Consider the following 21,607-nt stretch of genomic DNA (forward strand, 5'->3'; position numbering starts at 1 on the left):
ACTCGCAACTTTCAAGCAGTAGATTCATTACCTTTACCATGAGAAAGGCATACTCTGGTCAAATGATCCTTTGCCTGTCAAATGATCCTGTTGTGCACATGGAGGTCGCTCCTTGGCTACCAGGGAAGAGCAGGACAGGGGAAGTGTTGCTAGCATAATGATCAGGAAGACCAGCATGAGCCTGGAAGTGGCAAACCACAGTCACTAGCTAAAGGCTGCACTTCAAATTCACAGGGCCAAAACTTAAAATTCAACATCTCTGTCCTGTCTGTCTTACTCATAGTGTCTAAACATCGTCCTTCTGATCAAAGGGAAGGAAATCAGTCCTGTTTGTAATGAAGTCGATGCAAAGGCTCTCACTGACTCCAGCTGGTCCTTGGTTGATGCGCTGACATTCACGTCTGTAAAAGAACTAAAATTCACATAAACAAGTAACAAAAGTTATACAGAAGAGGTTTATTACATGAATAATTTGACATACTCCGCGGCAGTCAGATATAAGTGCATTTAATAAACGTTTTGTGGACATCATAACAGTCGGAGTATTTCAGCTGAACAGTCAGTATTTGGCTGAATTCAAGCCAGTGCAAACCATGACATAATCATAAACAAGGAGTTACAGGTCTACAATGAGGTTAGACTAGATAGCAACAGCATATTTATTGTCACATCAAAGCATTACAAAGTATGAAAGCCCAATATTTCAACTATCTCTAAAATGGTATTTGTACAAAGCTGTCATAGATACCTAAATGCAAGGATTCATCTCATCAGTAATGGATCATGACTTGATTTTTGGGAGTTATTTCAATATTCAAAACTATTTGGGGCAACAAGAAGAAATGTAAACATCTGACAGTTCTTTGAAGGTCCCTTCTGAGAAAATACATTGTGTGACACAGGAAAAGTGCATTCTAACTGGTGTGCCTGCTATGGCCAGTTTGACTCACATTCACTTAGCACCAGGTATTTATCCATTTCTGCAGTAAAAAGTTAGAAAATCTTTGTATTAACTCAGAAAAGAGAAAACAAAGTCAAAAGTTTTTTTTTCTTCTTCTTTTTTTAGAGGAACAACAATTAAATTAACCCTCCCCCCAACATTTAAACAGTTACCTCTTATGTACAAAGGAACCAAGAGCTAGCAAAGCGCATAGCCACTGAACAGTCTTTATTATTTTTTTCCTTCAGGTTCATGTACCTGAATATATGAGCTTATTTACAGGTGGACAGATATCCACAGAAGTAATAATCAGAATACTTCTATTTGGCTAAAAGTTGTATAAAAAAAGACAAAACACTTTGTTCAAATACTTTCCAAATATATATATATATATTAAAAGTATTCAGTATTTCCATCAGTGCCAGAGTTGGAAGCTCTTTCTCGTAAAAATTTAACTTTGTGATAGTAAGTGACAGCAAAGGTCCGACTGTGTCAGTCAGAGCTTTGATTTGAGGAACTGCAGCTGGAGCTACTCCGGGCCCACTGGGCAGTTGCAGACTGCAGGGAAATGAATCCGTGTCTGTCTGTTGCAGTGACAGGCAACATCCTGGGAAGGGTGACCTGCCCTGCTCCAGGGAGTCTCCCATCCATGCTGGGCACCCCTGTGGAACCCTGTGGGGCAGGTCCCCTTTGAAAACAACCACCCAAAAACCTCTGAAGTAGTGGAAATATTCTTTATGCAAGTGGACAACTAGCATGGGCAGGGAGCTCAATAAATGGAAAAACATAATTGCCACACTAATTCTTGTAAAGAATATAAAATTAAAGGCCTTAGCCCATCAAATACAAATACATACTGCAAAAATATTTTTCAATTCAACATAACCTAGATGAGTGCACATCTCTGGACAGATAAGAATACTACTGCCTTCATACTGGTATCAAATATTTAAATAGTTTGCATATAAACAAAATCTTTCTTTGTTGTTGACTCCAGGCTTGCTTTATTTTAAAGCAAGGATATTCTCAATACTTGTACTTTTTAGGTCTTTCTTCCTGTAGGACAAAGTGTAAGAAACACATTTCATTTGTTTTGTAGATTGGCCTGATGTATATTACAGCAACAACTCAAAATTTAAGTAAGAAATGTTGCATGCAATATCTTTTTCCTTTAATTACACCAGCTACAAGAACAAGACATCCATTTTCCATCTTTCCTACTCCTTTCCAACAGAAGGTATGCTAAAACCAAGCTCTGATCCTTCATCCCTTCCACATCCCAGCCCTGAAGTCCAAGCAATGATCAGGATCAAGAGTTGAGTGTTTTGAGCACTGTATTGCCCAGGGCAGCAGGTCTCAGTAGTAAGACCACAACCCCTGAGGAGCCATCCATGCCTCCCAAGTGCCACAAAGCACCATGGGGAAGCGATGAGTAGGGTGGTAGGGTGGCTAAAAACGCTGTCCCAGCCCAGGTGCAGTGGCTCCTCCCTGGCACAGCTTGACCGAATGTTGCTGCAAACTCCTACTGACCCTGTGTGAGAGCAGCTGCTGGTCCCACTCGGCTGCCCCAGTGTCCAAGATGCTGAGCAAGAGGGGCTGGAGCAGCTGTGGCAGAGCCAGCACAGACACCACATCCCTGTGTTTGGCCATGCTGGGCCTGGGAGTCCCAAGCGGTCTCCCAGAGCATTCCAGGTCCGGGCCTTGGCCACAGGTTCCCATCGACTCTGCTCCTGGGGCCCTGCTGCTCAGCATTCCTGCATCCTGCTTCTCAGGTTTTTGGAGTGCAGAAACAAGACAAGAGACAAATAAATGCTAAAGGAGACGGGAGTACCTCCAGCTCCTGAAGTTCAGGGGTTGCTAACCTAGGGGAAAGGTTGGAGTTGAACCTATTCAAGATACAGTATGCAGCTGTGTGAAAATGCATAGTTTGTATGTATACATTCATTTACAAAGATCAAAGGAAGGTTCTTTGCTATGTAGTTTAATTACCATCTACTTTTAACAAAAATGCAAGCTGATAAAGCTGTAAGAGACCCTTAAACACACTGCCTGGGAGCCAATGGTAGGCATTTGGCATTTCCCAAATAGAGATTTAGCTGCTTTTTGCTTTTTTGAGATAATTTAAAGTAGTTTTTCATTCAAAGACTGTTGTTTCTGTAATAATGTATTTTAGGATTTCAAGAGATTCCTACTCAATCATGGTCATCTCAGTACAGACATACCCTGCTTTGAGGGTTAAGAAGTAAAAGCCCTCTAAGACAAACAAGCAAACCAACAGAAACCTGGTTTTAACTATGGCATGGGAGCTAGATTAAAACACGATTCTTCTAAACTGCTGAAATTCTAGTTCAGTAGTGAATAGTATTTCCTTGTCTTTTTTTTTTTTTCTCAAGTTATTGCAATACCTGAGCTATTTTTTAGAAAGTCCTATGAGTTTGCTCACTTCCCATTTATTCAGTTGACACTTTGGAACCTAGCTGCTTCCCATGAGGAATGTCTGTTGTCCTGAGCATCCGTGAACATAACAGTAATGTACCAGGCAGGAGGGGCTTAAATAGAAGGAGAAAATCTTGGTTTAAATGATCTATTTAAATGTTGTTTTCCATTTGCACTTTTTCTGGAGAAAAATTGCTTGTCACTTGTGACACTTACTAAAACACAGTGGTTTGCTACTAAATGTAAATTTAACAAAGATGACTGCTCTTTGCTTATCAACATGTTCTATAAATATTTAATTCAGCAATGAACTGACTTTTCTCATGATACCTTATCTTCATGGTTGTTTCATGTACTTAATTTTTACTTGGGAATTGACTTAGATTTTTTCTTGCAAGTTTTATTCAACCTTATCAATGGAAATCGCACGAAAGCATTTTTGAAGCTAGAAAAAACTAATAATCAGAGAACCAGGATTCACATGGAGAAAAGTAAAATTATCAAAGCATATTCTGCAATCTAAAGTCAAGAAACATTGTCTGTAGCTAGCAAACTGATCATTCACCGGGAAATGAAAAAGTAGTAAACACTTTTTTCCATATAAACAGTAAATATTAGAAGTGCGAGTGGATGAGATTTACTCATTCTAAAACCCAGTGACCAGAAACAAATTATTCATTACCTGAATTACTTGAATAACTTGAGAAAAAAAAAAAATCTTTCTTGATTTTTGTAAAATGTTACTCTGTCCAAAGCTCGTTTAGTGCATTATTAAAACTCGTGAGCTTGTGCTTAGCAAATCAAGAATTCAGTAGTCTTTCTTTAAAGTTTCGAGTGCAAGCAGATACATCTCAGTATTTTAACTCAATTATTTTCATTAACTTTTAGGCATTAATAGACACATTGCTTGTTTTGTCAATGTTTTTAATGTAAGAAAAACATCTGAAATGTTTGGAGTGTCCTGACTTGTACTGAGAATGACTCCCTAGATATTTGAAGTCTACTGCAATGCTCTTGGATCAGCAGGCAGAATTGACTCAGATGCAGACACAAAGATTTTAACACTTTTTTTCATATGAAGTAACAGCAAAATTCTTAAGAGGAATTTTTGAGAGCCCAAGTCTGTGTGGTTTTGATCTAGCACTAAAACATTTTCAGTAGCAATAGATTGCAGGGGCTTTTTGATGAGTTATGGCCAAGGTCCTCTGAATTCTGGAGTTCTCCCCAGCTCTCAGTGCCAAAGGGAGACAGTGGGAGTCTGGCAAAGGTCTGAACTGTGGCATTTTGTTCTGGTTTTTTTTTTTTAATTTTATTTTATTTTATTTTATTTTATTTTATTTTAAGAAACAGAAAAGAAAAAGTGGCTGCTTCTTATAAAAACTTTTGCTTTTGCTGCTTCTTATAAAAATTTTTTTTTGCTATGTTCAAGTCCATGGAAGCACCTTATCTAAATGTGCTGTGCTGGCCCACAGGCTGCCCCCAGAGGGCAGAATCCAACCAGACTGCAAAGCAGTAGCATCTACACACAACGTCTTCTCTTCTAAGCCTTCCTTCAAACATACATGGAAATACAACAACCAGTCAGGCAACAGAGCTGTTATTTGTGCTGCCTAACAGACCACCACCTTGGAGGCCTGTCACTGCTCTTGCTCCTCAGCTGAACACAGAGTTTTCAGAGACACACTGTGCTGATACAAAGGTTTTAAGCTTAATTTTCCCTGTAATTCCAAGACCTGAGCAGTGCTGTGCAGGCCTCATCTCCATGGTAGGATGCACAGGTGATATCAGCCTATGCTTTCTCTTCAGCACAGGTATCAGGTGCTCGCCAATGTCACGCACAAAGCTTGCACACCACTGGCAGTGCACTTGCCTCCCTCCAGGGACTCCCAGTGGTCCATGAAAGGACACAACAGCTTTACAGCACGCAGAAATACCTGGATCGTGCCCATCCTTTGTAGGCAGAACTGCAGCTTGATTAAAAATGGCAAGATGATGTATTTGCAGCTCAATGTGAGACTGTAGCCAGGCTATTGGAGCAGCAGTCAGCTTTGACTTTTATGTATGGATGTAGAAGTGAGAAAGCAGAAAATCTGAAAGTCTCTTAAAAGGAACTGAGGACTCTGGGAGGTGTCCAACTAAAAGCTTTTGCAGGGATTTCACAGGACTTCCAAGCTGTGCATGGTCTGTGCACACACACTTATCAACCTGGGAGAGGGGAGCCTAGGAAGGGCTCATGCTGGGAAAAAAGTATCACATTGCTGCCTCTCTCTCCTCCCTTCACTACCATGTGCTTTGTTTTCCCCACTTTTTTAGGCATGATTTGGAATAAAAGAGTTTGGTACGAGGTAAAGGTCAAAAAGGTCTTTATTTTTCAAGGTACTCCACAAGATTTGAAGGGATTCTGTGCTGAGGCAAAGTAGTTGCTCTTTGTTTAAAGCGCTGAAACTGGCATCTACAAATTCTTAAGATAAACTACACACAATAGTATTAGGGCTGTAAGTTTAACACCAAAACCAGAGGGGAGATGAGTTCTTCATTAGCTCATTTAGGATCAAAAGGATTGTCTTTAGGATACTAGTTCCCAAAATTAGTGCAGATGAAGGCAGGAAAAACCAATTGGAAGTACCACTGCCAACCTGGCAGTGGGGCTGTAAGTGTAACAGCTTGGAGCACTGCTGTTTAAAGCAGGAAAATCCATACTCACACATGGCTTCTGCTGGTGCCTTGTACTTGCATGAGTTCCGCCCCTGCAGGACTATGGGGCTTCACAGGCACCCACTAGACAGCACTGCCTTAGCACAGTGGAGAACACAGCTCTTTGGTGGTTAAGTTAAACTAATTTCAACTTTTCTGTGAGCTTTTTTTCTTTTTAAACTTGCCTATTAAACAGTTCCACACTTCTTTAAACTACATTAGGCTGATTTTTTTTTAAAACTCCTATCAATTAAACTAATTCAGGTTTTGCATACAAGCAAACTCAATGTCTAGAACTTTGTCTCCTGCTTATTAATATTCCATTTTAAATCATGATATTCATGAATGTCCTGAATTTACCAAATGGTAATAAATTTCACAAGTATAGTAATTCTCAATGTATCATTAAAAATGTCTCTGATCTAAACAGATTATTTGCTGCATGTTATGGACCTTGCAATTTTATAAAAACATTTTACTTTCATGGTTAACTTCTAGTTAAATCTAGATTAACAAAACCTTTATTGTTTAATATATCAAAAATACATGGCCCAACAAGTGAAAATATATATAAAGTGCAATGCAGAGCAAATAAAAAGCTCAGTAATTTTACAATGAAGTTAAACAGAAAATCCCCTGTTTCTAAAAATAATAATTCAGAAAAAATGTTTTTAAAAAGAACTTAAATTTATATTCTCTGAAACAAGACTGGTAGGAAAAAAAGGAAGAACAATGTATGCAGCAGGTCTTATAAGATCTTAATGAGACCCCAGCCAAGACAGGGTGGGATAAAGGCAGTATTATCATGCCTGCCACATTAAAGAGCAGAGGTACAAACCCAGCAGGTAATATGCTTTAGGCATAACCTGGGATACTTCTCTGGTGGGTAGGAAGAGCTTCTTCAACAGCAGCACAAGCGTATGCCAACTTAATCTGCTGTAAACTGCAGCGTTAGGTGAAGTGTAGAGGTCTAAATCTAAAATAATATTCCCCAAACACCTCTACTGACAAAGATAATATCTGGCTCCTTGCAAATGCAGGGGTGGCTGGTGCCATGTTAGAAATGCCCCGGAACAGCGATGAGGCGATGCCCCCTTTATAAAGGTCTACTGATAAAACACTAACTTAGAAAGGATAAGAGTTGTGAAAGAGCTGGAAAGAGCCTCCTTTACATGGGGGTCAAACTCACACTGGCCTCACTTTAGGGCTCAGTGCTGGGTTCCAGCAAATCTTTGGGAAAAAGACTTGGTTAAGGTTACAGGGCTCTGTTAGAGCTGCAGCATGGCTCTGGAAGGAGCAAAACAACCCCTTCTGATTTCAACACTGACAATACTGTAATTTATTCAGTGACTTCAACATAAAAGTTCACCTACAGTTTTATTTTAATCTTTGAAAACAAGAATATTCTTCAAAAGACCATTCTGTCCTATGAACATGCCATGAATGTGTGAGGATAACCAACCTCTCTCAAGCTGGACACAACAAAGACAGCACTTGCTCCAGCCAACAGCACATGGACTATGGTGGTGACTCCCTACACAGAAGTTTGGCTATCCTGGGTCCCATCCTGAGACACCTCCTTCTCCCTGGTATCAGTATCCATCAGTAGGATGGATTACAGACTGAATACCACTTGCTTAACAGCTCTTAAATCTGTCACTGACACATCCAAAGTACTGCCACTTTGGTATTACCAGAAACTCTTCCAACACCTGTGCAAAGGTGCCGAGGTACATATCCACCCCTCTCACAAAGCCTAACAGCAAAATCCTCAGGCACTCAGAAAGGGAGAGTCACAATTTCACACTCCCAATTCCAGTGGAAAGTCACAGAGAAGAAAACCCACATGCCTTTGCTCTACAACCATTACCCGTGAGAGCACTCCTTGTCAAAGCACGGGAACAACTGCAACTCTCTTGAGAAAACCTGTACTGTTTGGAGTACAATGTGATCTGCATTCTGCTCTTAATTGTGTAACAAGACTTCTTATCAGGCATGTAATTTAAAAAAAACCCAACCAACCAACACCACAAAAATCAAACCACAGAACTTCTGTAACTGACTTAAGATGAGTTTCCTCCTACAGGGATTCAATTCTGAGCAATTTTGTTTCAGGTCTTGCCTGACTGGCTCAAGCCTCTTTTGACTAAGTTGTCTCAAAGTTCGAGTTTGTCCCTCGGCGCCTTTGCTAGAAGTCAAACAGGGAAACAACCAAAGAGCCTTCTGTTCAACAAATCTGATTATTTCTGGCTTTCAGTTAATTCTGGACTCTGAGCACAAGACAAAAAAAAAGAAAGAGGGATAAGAAGATGATGTGTGCGTCATTATCTAACAGAAGAAAAAAAACCCCACCAACCCCTCCAGGAGTAGGATAGCCAGATACACTGTACTTGGCAGCCCTACTCCATTGACCCCCCAGTGCAGATGGAGGGAAGAAATATGTGAGTGGAACTTTTAGTTTGACTGTTCAAATTTTTTTATGACTGAACAATTAATCCTCAACATAACCTTTTCCCATAATCTTCTGCTTGTATGAACTCTCCACTTAAGTCAGAGCAGATCATGTTGTGTGATCTCATTCAGACTGTACAGTGAATGAAGTGAATGAAGAAATCTCTCCATTTTAAAAGTTATTTTCAAAAGAATACAATTTCAAGCCAAATACTGCTACTTTGGAATCTTTTCACGATCAGAAGACAAATAAAATCCAGTAAGAAAATGCAAGAGACAAAGCAAACGCTGAACACTGAAGTAAGCATTTTCATGTCACCGTGGGAAATTTCAGACTAAACTATGTCTGTAACCAAGGGCAAGAGATTTTTTCTCTCCATAATCCAGAACTTGTATGGCTTTGTAAAGGTGTTTTAGGTTACTTCTGCCATGTAAAACAACATACCACCAGTCTATGTGATTTACAGTTTCCCCTCTCCTCCTTTTGGTTCTTAGGAAATCCCAAATCCTGTTTCATAATGTATAATAAATGGTTATAAAATTACACCAACATTATAATTTCAGAGAGGTAATAAGATCCCAGTGCTATAAAAGTCAGTTTTCAGAGAGTGCACATTTTTCAGTGATGTACAAACACACACCACTTGTTTCCATAATTTAGCCCTTTGTAAGTATTGCACCTGGTTAATAAGGCTACTGTCTATTTTCTCTTAATTCTAAAAATTACATATAGACAACATAATTTGTGGTTTAAAAGCACAGTATTCCTAAAGTGTTTAGGTAAATTAATTTATTTCCTTGCATACTCAGAGCTCCTATGCCTCCAGTTGCCTGGAGGAGTGTTGAGTGTACAGGGAGTACAGATGGAATGATATAAATTTATATGATGTGACCTGCTTGTGCTCAAATGAGTTCCTTTGAGCTTGATGGCAAATACACGGCTTTTACAAACCTAAGCAATGCTTTCACATGCTGAAATGTGCAGCTGAACTTCTTTCTCACTTTCCCTTTTGCAATGCAAAAAATAATAATAAAAAAAAGAATTCTCTAAATTTGTCTGGTCTTCTAAACATGATGTAAATTGCATAAAACCAGGAAAAGATAGATTGTCTCACAAAGTGCATATTTCGAACAAAGCTATAAGAATATCTGCTCTTGCTAAGGACTGATTTCACAGGAGCATAAAAATGTGTGCCAAACTTGAGAAACACGGAGAGTCTCATCAGCAAACTCCGCAAGCTGAGGTAAACACATATGTGAGTGCTCTGATGAACCTGAGCCTACACTTCATTCCTGGAACACCAGTAGTTCTACCTCTGCACAGCCATACCTCCTAATTTACAGATTACGTGTTCCCCTTCCCCAAAAGATTTGCTGGCATCACTGTAAGAATTAGTTACTACAGTTAAATACTGATACTAAGAATTTGGACACCATGTAAATGCTATTTTACATTTTTAGGTTCTAATACTGAAGATCCTGATTTTTATTCACTTCAGTATACACATTTGGAATTTGCAGCATGGATCTCTGGACACGGGAAAAAGTTGATAGGAAAAAACTACTATGGATCAAAAATTATTTTTCTGTGTAAAAATAAAGCAAAATTGAGAATCTTCAAAATTTGAAGAATTTCAAAATTCTAGTTAACGTAGTTTGATAAAGCCCTGGGTTTACAGAAGCTGATACCTTTGCAGATAAGAAAAAAAAAAAAGTGGTGGCATGTTTTCTTTTTAATTTTAAATATTAAATTATTATTTAAATAATTTTAAATTTTAATTAGCCCTTTTCCAAGTGCACTACACAACTCTCCAGGATATCATGCTGACATAATGCTTTTTTGCTTGCTGAAGTCATTTGGTAAGAAGTAATCCAATTACAGACAAAGTATGCTTTGACCAAGGAACTATATAAACAAGACGCTTTTATATTTACAGAAGATCCTGAAAAGATTTACACAAATGTATAGATTTACATTTTTATTAGGTTATGGTTCAAGCTCACTTTCTATATTTTTATAAGCTACAACATTAAGTAGGATCAAGTTCATCAATTAGTGCTTCATTCTCATCTTAATAATTCAAGTACTGATATATTGCTCTTTTAATTTTGCCTAAAATAGAAAAAAATTCAATTTCCTAGCAATCTTCCATTCAAATAAACCCACATCCTGCCTTCACAGCCCTCTCATGTTCCCTGAGGAAATTTGTATTAACTATCTCTTATTTCCCTGTCTTCCCATGGCAGTTTTCTACAAACATTTTAGTAATTTCTGTTTATCTGGACATTAAACATCATATACTAATTGCTGCACGGCATCGCAAACAAAGATAAGGACTTCAAAATCAAACCTGAATTTTTTAAGAGAATTGGCAAACAGTAAATACTAATATTCAAACATTTTTTAATGTTCAAGTCCATCTTTAGCACTGAATCACATAAAGAATTTGGATTTAATTTTGAAACACCGCCTCATGAGTACAATGTATGTGCCCAAACACCAGGAAAGCTGAAACAGTATTTCTATTGCTAAATTTATTTCCCTCAAGGGTATATTAGAGACCTCACATTCAGATCCAAATATGTAAGGAGAATCATTCCTGGTGTTAAGATGTGTTAAAAAAACCAGCAGAACACTGGCTTGTCACTTAATTTATCTAGTCCCTTCCATTTCATCAGCTGAATGAATTGTACCTGTGAGTAGGAGCAAGCATCAGAGTAACCTGTTTTTTCTTCTGCCTGGTGCCATCAGAAACAGGCTGATTTCTGTTTTCAGGGTCTTTCTGGATTGGTATTACAAATGGTCTGTGTGAAGCACAAAGATCATGATGACTGCTTTTTGTATTGATGAATAAACTCAAAAAGTTGCAAGTGGAAGATGCACAATCCTTAAATCCCACATTTGACAGAAGTGAGAGCACGGTTGATGTAAAACCACTGTAGTGCAAGATGGAAAAGGCAGCTCAGGTGGCACTACCAACAACAGGTGTACATTGGCTGTTTTGCAAGCTTGAAGCTTTTCAAGCTCCACAGGGATGCAGACAAGGGCTGCTCACGTCTAGCAGATACAGAATGTATTTTAACCCTCAGCTTGGTTAATTTTTATGTATGACTTACTTTCTAGCTATTTTCTAAAGGTGCCATAAAACTCTGCTGAACTTATACTAGAACAAAATCTACACTGTGATGCTTTACAACTGCCCAGTTATCTACCAGAAAAATCCCGACAAATGCAGGTTAAATCCCATACTCCACACTGGTTTCAGTGCCAGTGCTACCATCTTACAGGAAGACTGAATAAAAAATAAGACGAAGATGAGACTTGACAAATATTTTCATATCAAAGTGTTTCTAAAAAAAGGTGCAGCACAACTTTCTCCAGCAGGTGCCTATAGTTTGATCCAACAAAAAGAAGCCTCACTGGCAACCACCTATGTCTCTGCACATGGCTAGCAAGCTTCTAATTTCATGTCCTGTTTCTGACATGGTGTTCTAACATATTTACAGGCAGGGGAAGAAATAAATCACTCTGTATTGCCACATTCACAGCGATTGTCCTGGATTCTCAGTAGGGCTGCTTTAGCTGGTCCCAGGCCACAGCAACCAATAGAAAAAACATCCTGACTCACTGGGCCAGAACAATAAAGTCAGGGACAAGAACATCTGGGACATTGCATGCAGCTGGAATCTGTTCCAACATGCAGGTTCTGCAACAGCTTTTGGCTAAAGCTTTACCTCCTGTTGTGTTGCCTATCTAGTCATTATTGTAAAAAAAAAAAAAATGAGAAGGAATGAAGACAGTGATGTCAGCAAAAGTGAACAGCTGCAAGGAACTCGTAGATAATTAGATAGCTAATGTCGATACAAGGCTAAGGATTTGGAAAAAGTAATTGGACAGACAGGCATTCTGCTCAGCTTATTAGCACAAGCATGGCTAACATGCCAACAGGTACATGCTAGGTGATGACTGGTATTGGTTAAAAGTAAGTGTAAACTTGCAGATTGGAACAGAAGAGTTTTTACTCGCTTTTGCATCTTGTATATCCTGTTACATTTGTGCAAGGCACTAGAGAATCAGGCACATTGTTCTGTGTGGAAACTGTTTTATGACTAAGATGATCTGAGTTTTAAAGTCCAACAGCTTCATACAGGAGCAGTTGGAGCACATTCCCATATTCAAATTGCTATTAAAATTTTTCTCTTCTAAAATGATCTCATTTTCCAGATCTTTCAGGGGATGGGGGAATGGGGAAGTGGGAAATAGCTTTGTTCTAATAAGGAAATTGCTAAAGAAAAATATTTGGGATTAATAAAGTTGATCTCTACTCTGATACTGATGTTGGCAATTTCTGTTACGAGTATCAAGAAGTGGTTTAATACATAATAACAGTAACAATAAAACAGATCCTTACATTTTTATATTAAGTTCTGGCTCGAAACATATATGAACCCACATCCAAATCCCTGCAGCACACAGAGACTGCGCGATGTGCTCAGGCCATTCCTTCTGACTTCCCTGGGAGGTTGGAGACAATGACCTACCTCCCACAGAGAAACAGAAAATAGAGGAATTGGCATGTACTGATGACAGTAAATGACCACAGCATTCAGGCTAGCTCTTCCTTGGGAAAACAAAGAAATCAGACTGTTTTGGAGAGGTCAGTGCAGACGTGCGAGATAAATCAGGTGTCAGGAGGACAGCAATGCAGCTCAAAGCAACACAGAAGCAAGAGACTGAAAAATGGAAGAAGTTACTCCAGATTATGCTCAGTACTGCCAGCAGAGGAAAGGCTTTGCTGACATTTCTGTCCTTCCTGGGTGTGTCAGGATCACGAAGGGATTTCGGTGGGCACTGAAGTGCTCATGTGACATGAAGTGATCGGAGCTCAAAACACAAAGCCACTGGTGCAGGCCCAGACAGACGTGCTGTCCTGCTATCGTGGCCTTGGGTGAGACGTGGTAACTCCAGAAGTGCCTACTTATGAATCAAAATGCCACAGCCATAAGATCCAAAATTGATTTAATATAAACTGCTGATTAAAGATTGTGTAAAAATACTGGTAACTTAGTTTTGTCCTGGTAGGATTTATCAAGTACCTTTCTGTCCTCTGCCTTGTTGACACCAACTTTCTCTCCTGTTTTGATGGTTTGTGGCTTTTGTCCCTTACATAATCCATATCCAATTTGTACCAGAGGGCAATCTGGTGTGGCGACAAAACCATTCTTCTGTGCAGAAATTCATAAAGAATAATCTTATTACAACAATTCATAAAGTGCCCTTGGGAAAGGTGCTCACAATGCCATGACATTATAGAAACAATATACAATCTGATACATTATTTAAAAAAAAATCCTCCAAAGTAAAAAGGAGGGGAACAACAAATATATAGGCAAATACTGTTAGTCTGGCAACAGTCAAATGAATCATGGAATGCTTTATAGTCTTGGAGTGCTTGTAAAAATGGGCGAGGGGGGCAAATTGGCAGGAGTATCTTGGAAAAGTCTCAAATTTTTTAAGTTCTATCAAAGTAAGTACACCACCAGCAAGCCCAGTGTTTGAATATGAAATGTCAATGTATTACTATGAGGTATTTTACTATGGAAATAGAAAAAATACAACATCTAAAGAAAACCCACAACCCACATTTACTAAGAGGAAAGAAGATAATACAGTGGTTATGTATATCCACTGACCCTTAGTGTCTTCATTTTTTCTATTTGTAAAGAAAACAATCTTTCTCCTCCCTGTTGATTCCAGATTTTATATACACATATAAAACTATATAATATATAGTTTTACATATATGTATACACACACATACAAAAATACTCATACACATATATGTGTATATATTTTAGGGTCTTACTAGCTTTCAGAGTCTATTTTTCTTTTTTCTTAATGACTTAGAGAACACAATTGGGCAAAAAATCAACTAATTGCATGCATGCAAGCATATCTTGCCACTTGTGCATGTAAATTACACAATTTGTAAATAACTGCAGAAATAGCATGCTCAAATTAGGCACCTGATTGCCCAATTAACTTGTTCGCAGAAAATCAGATGATAACCTTCAGTATCTCCTATTATAGATTTTTCTTTTCTGTGCTACCTTACTGAATCCATAGTGTATATTCCAAACAACTGCATTGTTATTCTGTGCTTTTACACAGGCACAAGCAGCACTGCACACTTAATAAAGCTATCAATTGAACTTTGGACCAGATTTCAGAAAGTTGTTCAGATATTTAAAAGTTCCCTCATTTCACTGAGAACAAGCCAGCTCAGACAATTTAAAAAAAAAAAAAAAAAAAAAGGGAAGAAAAAGATTTGGTCTAATTTTAATTGGTTAGAATATTACAAAAGAAAAAAAATAACCCAGGCATTTGCAGCCCTTCATGCTGCAATTATTAGGCAAAGTTTTGCTTCTGTGTCTTTGATTTTTTTAAGATGTCTTGTTTTCTTTTACGGGCAAGTATTATTTAACCATATACATTCATTTCCTAGTAAATCCTTACTTTATTTTTGCTCTGAAATAATCATTAATTAACAGTAATTTGATACAAGTTGAGACAGAACACCAGCTTGCCACACTCTGGTGCATACTTCCTAATGGACAGAGAAATTAAATGACCCAAATCTATCAAAGTACTGCAAGCAGAGAAATTTTTTCATTTGTATAACAAAATGATTTAAGAAACTGATTTTTACCATAAATAACGTTGCTCCTTTGCTGTTGTACTTCTTTTTCTGAGATGATGTTGTGGAAAGGGGGTATTTTCTTCACCAATTTTTTGTGTCAAATAAATCTTAGTAGCTTTAACAGGAAAAAAAAAAGTTGAGCAAACCATTATCTAAAAAATCTCTCAAATAAGAGAAAAGGAAGCCAAAGCAGAACTGCTGGGCTGGATCATGTCCCTGAATAGATATTACAAATAATCATAATGGCTGCAAGTACCAGTTCTTCATAGGCCTCCTGCAGCAACAGCCATGCTGGTCCTGCTGTTCATACTCTCTCAGAAAGGGGAGAGTCGTAAGAAAAGCTACTAGACTGCCAATATATTCTTATGGGTTTCAATCAAGCATCACCGGCTTTCTTCTCTCAACTTCTCGTGACAATATCTGCTGGTGACTTTACACTGCTGCTTTTCTTCCTCTAGAGGGTCAAAATCCAATTTGGTACTTAAATTACTTTGTTCCACTCCACTGGTCTGTGACTGGTTTAAAAATCTTCCAGGAGCATTGCTTGTCCTTCTTGCAAATTTAGATTTTGCTTTTCCCCTATAAGCAAACAAACAAAACAAACAAAAGAAAATCCCAACTCCTCCCCACATCCCCTTTCCAAAAATATAATAATGATCATTCGTATCAGGAGAATTATTTAGCAGTATCCAGTCTCAGTACAGCTTTTGTTGAGAAAACTGTAGCTTATATGACTCTGAAGTGTTTATTAGAAAGCTTTCAAAAAGATATCTTCGTTTCAGGAACAGAAAACTTGATCAGTTTAGCAGATACAGATGTTCACAGCACAGAGACTGAAATGGTTAAAAATGATCCTAAGGAGCAAGTAGCTCACAGAGTTAGCAAAGTAATTAACTTTTTCCTTTCTTTTACAGAAAAACACTAATAGCTGCTCTGGTTTCCATGCTTACTAAGACAGAATTTTGTTGTGTGTTCTTGGTTTTGCGCTTTTTTTTTTTGGCGCTATTGCTCCACACAGGTTTTAATTAGTGCTTCTCCTTGGCTACAAGTGCTTCACTTTGAAATACAAAGCTCTTTAAAAAAAAACCCCAAAAAACATCCCAAAAACCCAAAACCCCCAACACCACATCACTGGAGGGGAAAATGGGAAGTGATACAGTGCAGCTGCAGCAGTCTGGTTCTGCTGTTGTCCTCCCCCATCCCCAAATCCTCTGCATAATTTCAATTGTTAGTCGATGAACCTTTGGCAGGCCTTCTTCCATCGGCAGGCAGTACACCACATATCTCTGTTCTCCATCCCATAGACCTTCCGACACTTTTTCCCCTCCCCTCTAGGCTTCCTGTCAGAGAGAAAGGGAAGCTCGTTAAGGAGATGCTTTAGTAGCTTTGCTTTTCACCCTAAAATCAGGACAACAATCTCAATGGAGTGCAGCAGGCAGAGAGCCCTGGGTGTTTCATGGGGATTTGGGCTGTGTTCAAGTCAGCTGGGAGCTAATGAAGCAGACAGTCAGACATAGCCGTGACTCCACAGCTCTGAGGGACCAGGCCTTCTCCTCGCCTGGCTTCCACAGCCTGTGCAGCAGCTGCTGAGCCTTCTCCTCTGCTCCTGGGATGATCCCTGACCTTAGCCAGCAACTAAACCTGGACTAATAAATTGTAGTTTAGCCACATGAAATGCCTTGATGGACAGTCATAGCTGTTCCACAGTACAGGCCAGGTCATGTCAGGCAGAAGTGCTGCAGAGCTGTGGTAAAAACACTTGGCATAGCTTGTAGCATCAGATCTTGACCACCACCAGGTAGCAGCTATGCCAAACAGGAGAAAAGCTACCAGCTCCTAAGCTTGCCAGTCCTTCCTGCACAGTTTGCTCTGAGCTCACTGACTGAAAAACAACAAAGTGAGTGAAAAGTTTTAACCTTTACCCTCACCTGCAGCCCATTTGCATGTGCTCCTTCTCTGCTGTCCCCAAAGCCAGCAAGGCGGGCAGCACCTGCTTTTACAGCTATAAAAATTGTCCTGCTTTCCATCTTACGACCACACTCAAAAGTTCTCAAGTTTAGAAAATGATCCAACTAACTGTTAAAATGGAACTTTTTTTATTCAACACACAGCAAGCCAGCAAACCTGAGGAGCAATGCTTCACCAAGCAACTCAACATTCACTACAGCAGTGCCAGCTGTCATGGCATCTTTAAATGATCTAATCTATTGCGAGATATGTTTTTTTATAATTCCGTTGAAGTCAAATACCATTCTGACTGAATGGTGGTAAACATGTAAGATGGCCCAGCCTTTCAGGGACAAAAGCAAAGCCACCCCATGTAGTTTAGGATGCTTCAGCTGGGGCAGTGGATCTGGGCAGCACTGCTTTACAGGATAAATTTAGGACTGCATGTGAACTCCAGACGTGCCTGGTGTAAGGCATGCAGTTTTGCTTCAGTCTGCCTTTTTAATTTTGCAGTAACTCACTCTTCCCATGAACTTCACCTCTGATGGTAATGAAAAGCAAAACAGATTCTGAACGCTTACTCTGAAGCATCCTAGTAAGAAACTGCCTGACAACTGCAACTGGGGTTGGTGGTGTGCCTTCTCTGTTTCTCTGGCCACTGACATCTTATTTACTGAATGCCCTCCAGGTTCTGAGGCTGCTGATGTGCCAGCAGGAGCTAATGGTCCCATACCTCAAGCCAAATGCTACTCTAGGCGGTGACGAAAGAACTGTGTGGGACTGTTTCTGCTCTCCACTCCCTGCAGGACGATTATGAGTTGGTGAAACCTGCCAATACAGACAAAAAGGCTGCTTATGAAGAACATACACATATGAATGCAGTTTAAACACTTTTTCCCAGAAAATGCACATTATGATTCATTGTTGCAAGTATACCCAGGAAAGGTGATTATATAACAAACATAAGTAAGCTATAGGTTTATTTAGAAAGATGTCTATTTAGCATTAGGTATGTTGCATTGGATCCACTTTGTTTCCCTGTACTTTCAGTCCTCCTCATAAAGCAAACCAGAATACAGATCAGCATCACTTTTTGTATTTGGGAAATACAAAATATGCATTAATTTTCAAGATTTCTGAATAGCTCTTAGGAAAACTCTCTACAATTTAAGCAAAGAAAATAACTGGAAAAATAAACTCTGTCCTGTGTTGAGATTAATACCAATAACCTGCTATGAAATAAAGGGATTCCCACTTGTTGCTTCCATCTGTGACTAGGCATTCTTTCTGAGAGACTCCCTTGGAGAAGGAGCTTTGCTGCAGGGCAGTTACAATGTGTCCCCTTGAGGTTTAATGGGAGCGCAAGGGAGTCCTTCTGATCAAGGCTGCTGACAAGAGGTACTGGATTATCTCCTTGTTCTGCACAGTCACCTTTTCAGCAGTCATCCTCTTTGTGAATGTTCATGAGGGGAGGGTATAGTTTGGTCTTCTGACACTTTCCAAAGAAGTTTCCTATGTGAGTTTGGGGGTTGGCAACATTATTTGAGTAATCACATGGTATAATGCTTGGCCTTAAATAATTCCTAAATTATTTACTACTGCAGTTTTTTTTTGCTCCTGGGTAAAGACCACAACAACTTTACATCTAAAACACTACAATAAAACTATGCACACTCATTTTTAGTTGTATATTGAACATAGCAAGCTTCATTGGGGTATCTGGTGCATGGAGTCAGCCTCCTGCAGCCCGGAACTGCTACAGGTTTTCAATCCTGCCTTTTTGAAGTCTTACAAGATTTGGAAGAATGGGAACTGACTGACCTGACTTAAAGAGAATTACTGTATGTGCTTTGATTTTTGATAGGAAGTCTATTTTATATCTACTACACAGTAGCAAAAAACTAACTAATGCTTGTAATGGAGTACAGCCACTCTTTCAACTTTTACTCTCGGCTGGTAACTACGGAAACTTCTGATTTAACTGCATGTGTGGCCCCCACTCTAAACAAGTTTAGACCATTACTGATATATGAAATATACCTGCAAAGCTTGAAAGAAATTTCCTCTCTCTCTGCCTGCTTACCATAAGTCATGTTTTACACATCCAGAGATCACACTAGCTCCTTCTATCACTCCAGAATACTAAGGGCAGCTTGTTGTCTATACTACTTCTTTTTCCAATCTTTTATCAACTGCTACCCTTGTTTACCTAAGAATGGTTGAAACATCGAAGATGAAATTCAAAGTAATAGCATTTTTACAGTATTTGGCATTTACCACACACTGCACAGTTCTCCAGTCATTACCAACAAACAGAGATCTCATTCTGCTGGGGTTCTGAAACATTTTAAAAACCTGAAACTATTTTGTGTCTACCACTACTAACTGACACTCAACATATTAGCTGGTTTTCATTGAACAGAAGAGTACTTGGATGGCCTCCCATGTTATAAGCAGTTACTCTGATTACTTCCAAACACAGAACGGGCTTGAGCAATAATTGCAGCATGCAGATTGCCTCTCCCCTCACCCTCTATAGAGAGGGTGTCTGCACAATGGTTTCCACGGGCTGGCACACCAAGGCAGCCAGACTGCACTGAAGATGAGTTTCGTGTACCTTGATCGGCTTTGCAGCAGGTCTAAACAATACCAGTCAGCTGTTCTCCTCTGCAGGGGACACTAGGAGCAGATTAAGAGGAAGCCCTGAGGATACAGTCCTTGCCCTCGGAGGCTTTTCTCCTCTGAAGCGCTGTTTAACACAGAGTGAAATGACAGTGTTTGTTTGAAGCAAGGACTTGGAGTTTCCAGTTACAACTCCTGGTGGGAAACTGTGTTTACAGAGAAGATTTGTGACCTGTAAACATCAGGTTATCAAACTTAAAGATCGTGCCTGTTCAACCTTTTTGGGTTATGAGCAGGCAGGTAGAAGCCAGTATCACACAGTGGAGATCACACTGGCATTCAGAAAGACTTCTACCCTACATTACATAGAAGTGGAACTATATGGTTAGGCCCTCCACTACCAACAGATACAGACTCCACCATTGCTCATTCCACTTGCATAATTTAATTCACCCTCCTTGTACATCCTCAGGCTGTGCCTGATTTTTTCTCCTAATTCAGTCTCAAGTGGTAGAGTAAGCATCATCCTGTTTATTCTGCTTCAGGCAGAGAACAGTACCTAGCAGTGACTCATAACTGTGCCAACACTCACTCTTGCACCTGTAAAGTTATCGTAGGAAAATGGTAAGAAAAAGTGTATTTCCCATGTGCCTTGGGAATCTAACTTATGCATGATTGAGAGCACAAAGGAGTTTGGAGGTCCCCCTAATTACAGAATCACAGAACTACAGAATCTTCTGAGTTGGAAGGGACCCACAAGGATCATGGAAGTCCAGCTCCTGGCCTTGCACAGGACCATCTCCAAGAATCACACCATAAGCCTGAGAGCATTGTCCAAACACTTCTCGAACTCAGACAGATGGTGCTGTGAACACTTCCCTGGGGAGCCTTTTCCAGTGATCAACCACCCTCTGGGTGAAAAACCTTTTTATGATAGCCAACCTAAACCTCCCCTGACTCAGCCTCATGCCGTTCCCTTGGGTCTTGTCACTGGTCACAGAGAAGAGATCAGTACCTGCCCCTCTACTTCCCCTCACGAGGCAGTTGTGGACTGCAATGAGGTCTCCCCTCAGTCTCCTCTTCTCCAGGCTGAACAACCCAAGTGACCTCAGCCACTCCTCCTCCCTTACAACTACAAGACTTTTAAATAAATGCCTGTGTTTAGATGCTGTGAATACCCCCAAGCCTGAATCAGCCATATACTGAACCCTGACTGCTCCAGTCGTATGTTTGGCTTGTTTTGAGGTGCTCAGGAACTTGCTGGTAAGCACATTCACATAAGCCTGTCAGTGCTGTTCTGCTAAAGACTGTCCAAAAGCGAGGGCTTAATGCAAGTCATGATATCTGAACATCATGGTTCCCAGGAAAGCAAGTAGGGAGTTCTCAGGGTCATTGAAATTCAATGTCCACAGGAATGAATGTGGAAACACTACAGTATGTGTCAAAAAAACCAAAACACAAAAGGAGACTATTTTGAAATTTTGTCTCTCTCGTGGACTTAACTACTGACATACACATCTAGAAGAAGACTGCTCAAAACCAGGATACAAGAGCCTTCTACTTGGTCAAGGGCAGAATGGGTCCATTCCAACACCACTAGTAACATGAAAAAATGTGTAGACCTATGCACTTTTGCAAATCTGTACCTAATCTTTTCCTGCTCAGTGGTTTGTCCAGACCAAAAAAGTATTCCAAAGCCATTTTAGAAAACTGCTTGAATAAATATTAAGGGTCAGGCAAAAAGTAATGGTTTGGACTTACTCTCTGAAGTTCCATTGGGTACTACAGACTTGTGTCTAATCCCAAGGACCATGTA

The 21,607-nt window shown here is 39.6% G+C and overlaps 1 protein-coding gene across 5 annotated transcripts in view; it reads right to left on the reverse strand.

The window, feature by feature from the left end:
• Positions 1-21,607, reverse strand: part of ZNF704 (zinc finger protein 704) — a 132,007-nt gene that overhangs the window by 27,150 nt on the left and 83,250 nt on the right. For 2 of the 5 annotated variants that reach the window (XM_027638536.1, XM_027638535.1), the window contains 2 exons: positions 17,903-17,997; positions 495-16,562 (listed from right to left, as the gene is read on the reverse strand). The exons of 1 other annotated variant lie outside the window; for it this stretch is intronic. In XM_027638536.1, the coding sequence (XP_027494337.1) occupies positions 16,451-16,562; positions 17,903-17,997 (207 nt within the window). In that variant the 3' untranslated portion in view covers positions 495-16,450. Of the gene's footprint in view, positions 1-491; positions 16,563-17,902; positions 17,998-21,607 lie in introns of those variants that run through there. 2 more of the 5 variants (XR_003526864.1, XM_027638538.1) reach the window with 2 other exon arrangements.

The sequence above is a fragment of the Corapipo altera genome, unplaced genomic scaffold, assembly GCF_003945725.1.
Source record: "Corapipo altera isolate COAL_440 unplaced genomic scaffold, ASM394572v1 49, whole genome shotgun sequence".
Lineage (NCBI taxonomy): Eukaryota > Metazoa > Chordata > Aves > Passeriformes > Pipridae > Corapipo > Corapipo altera.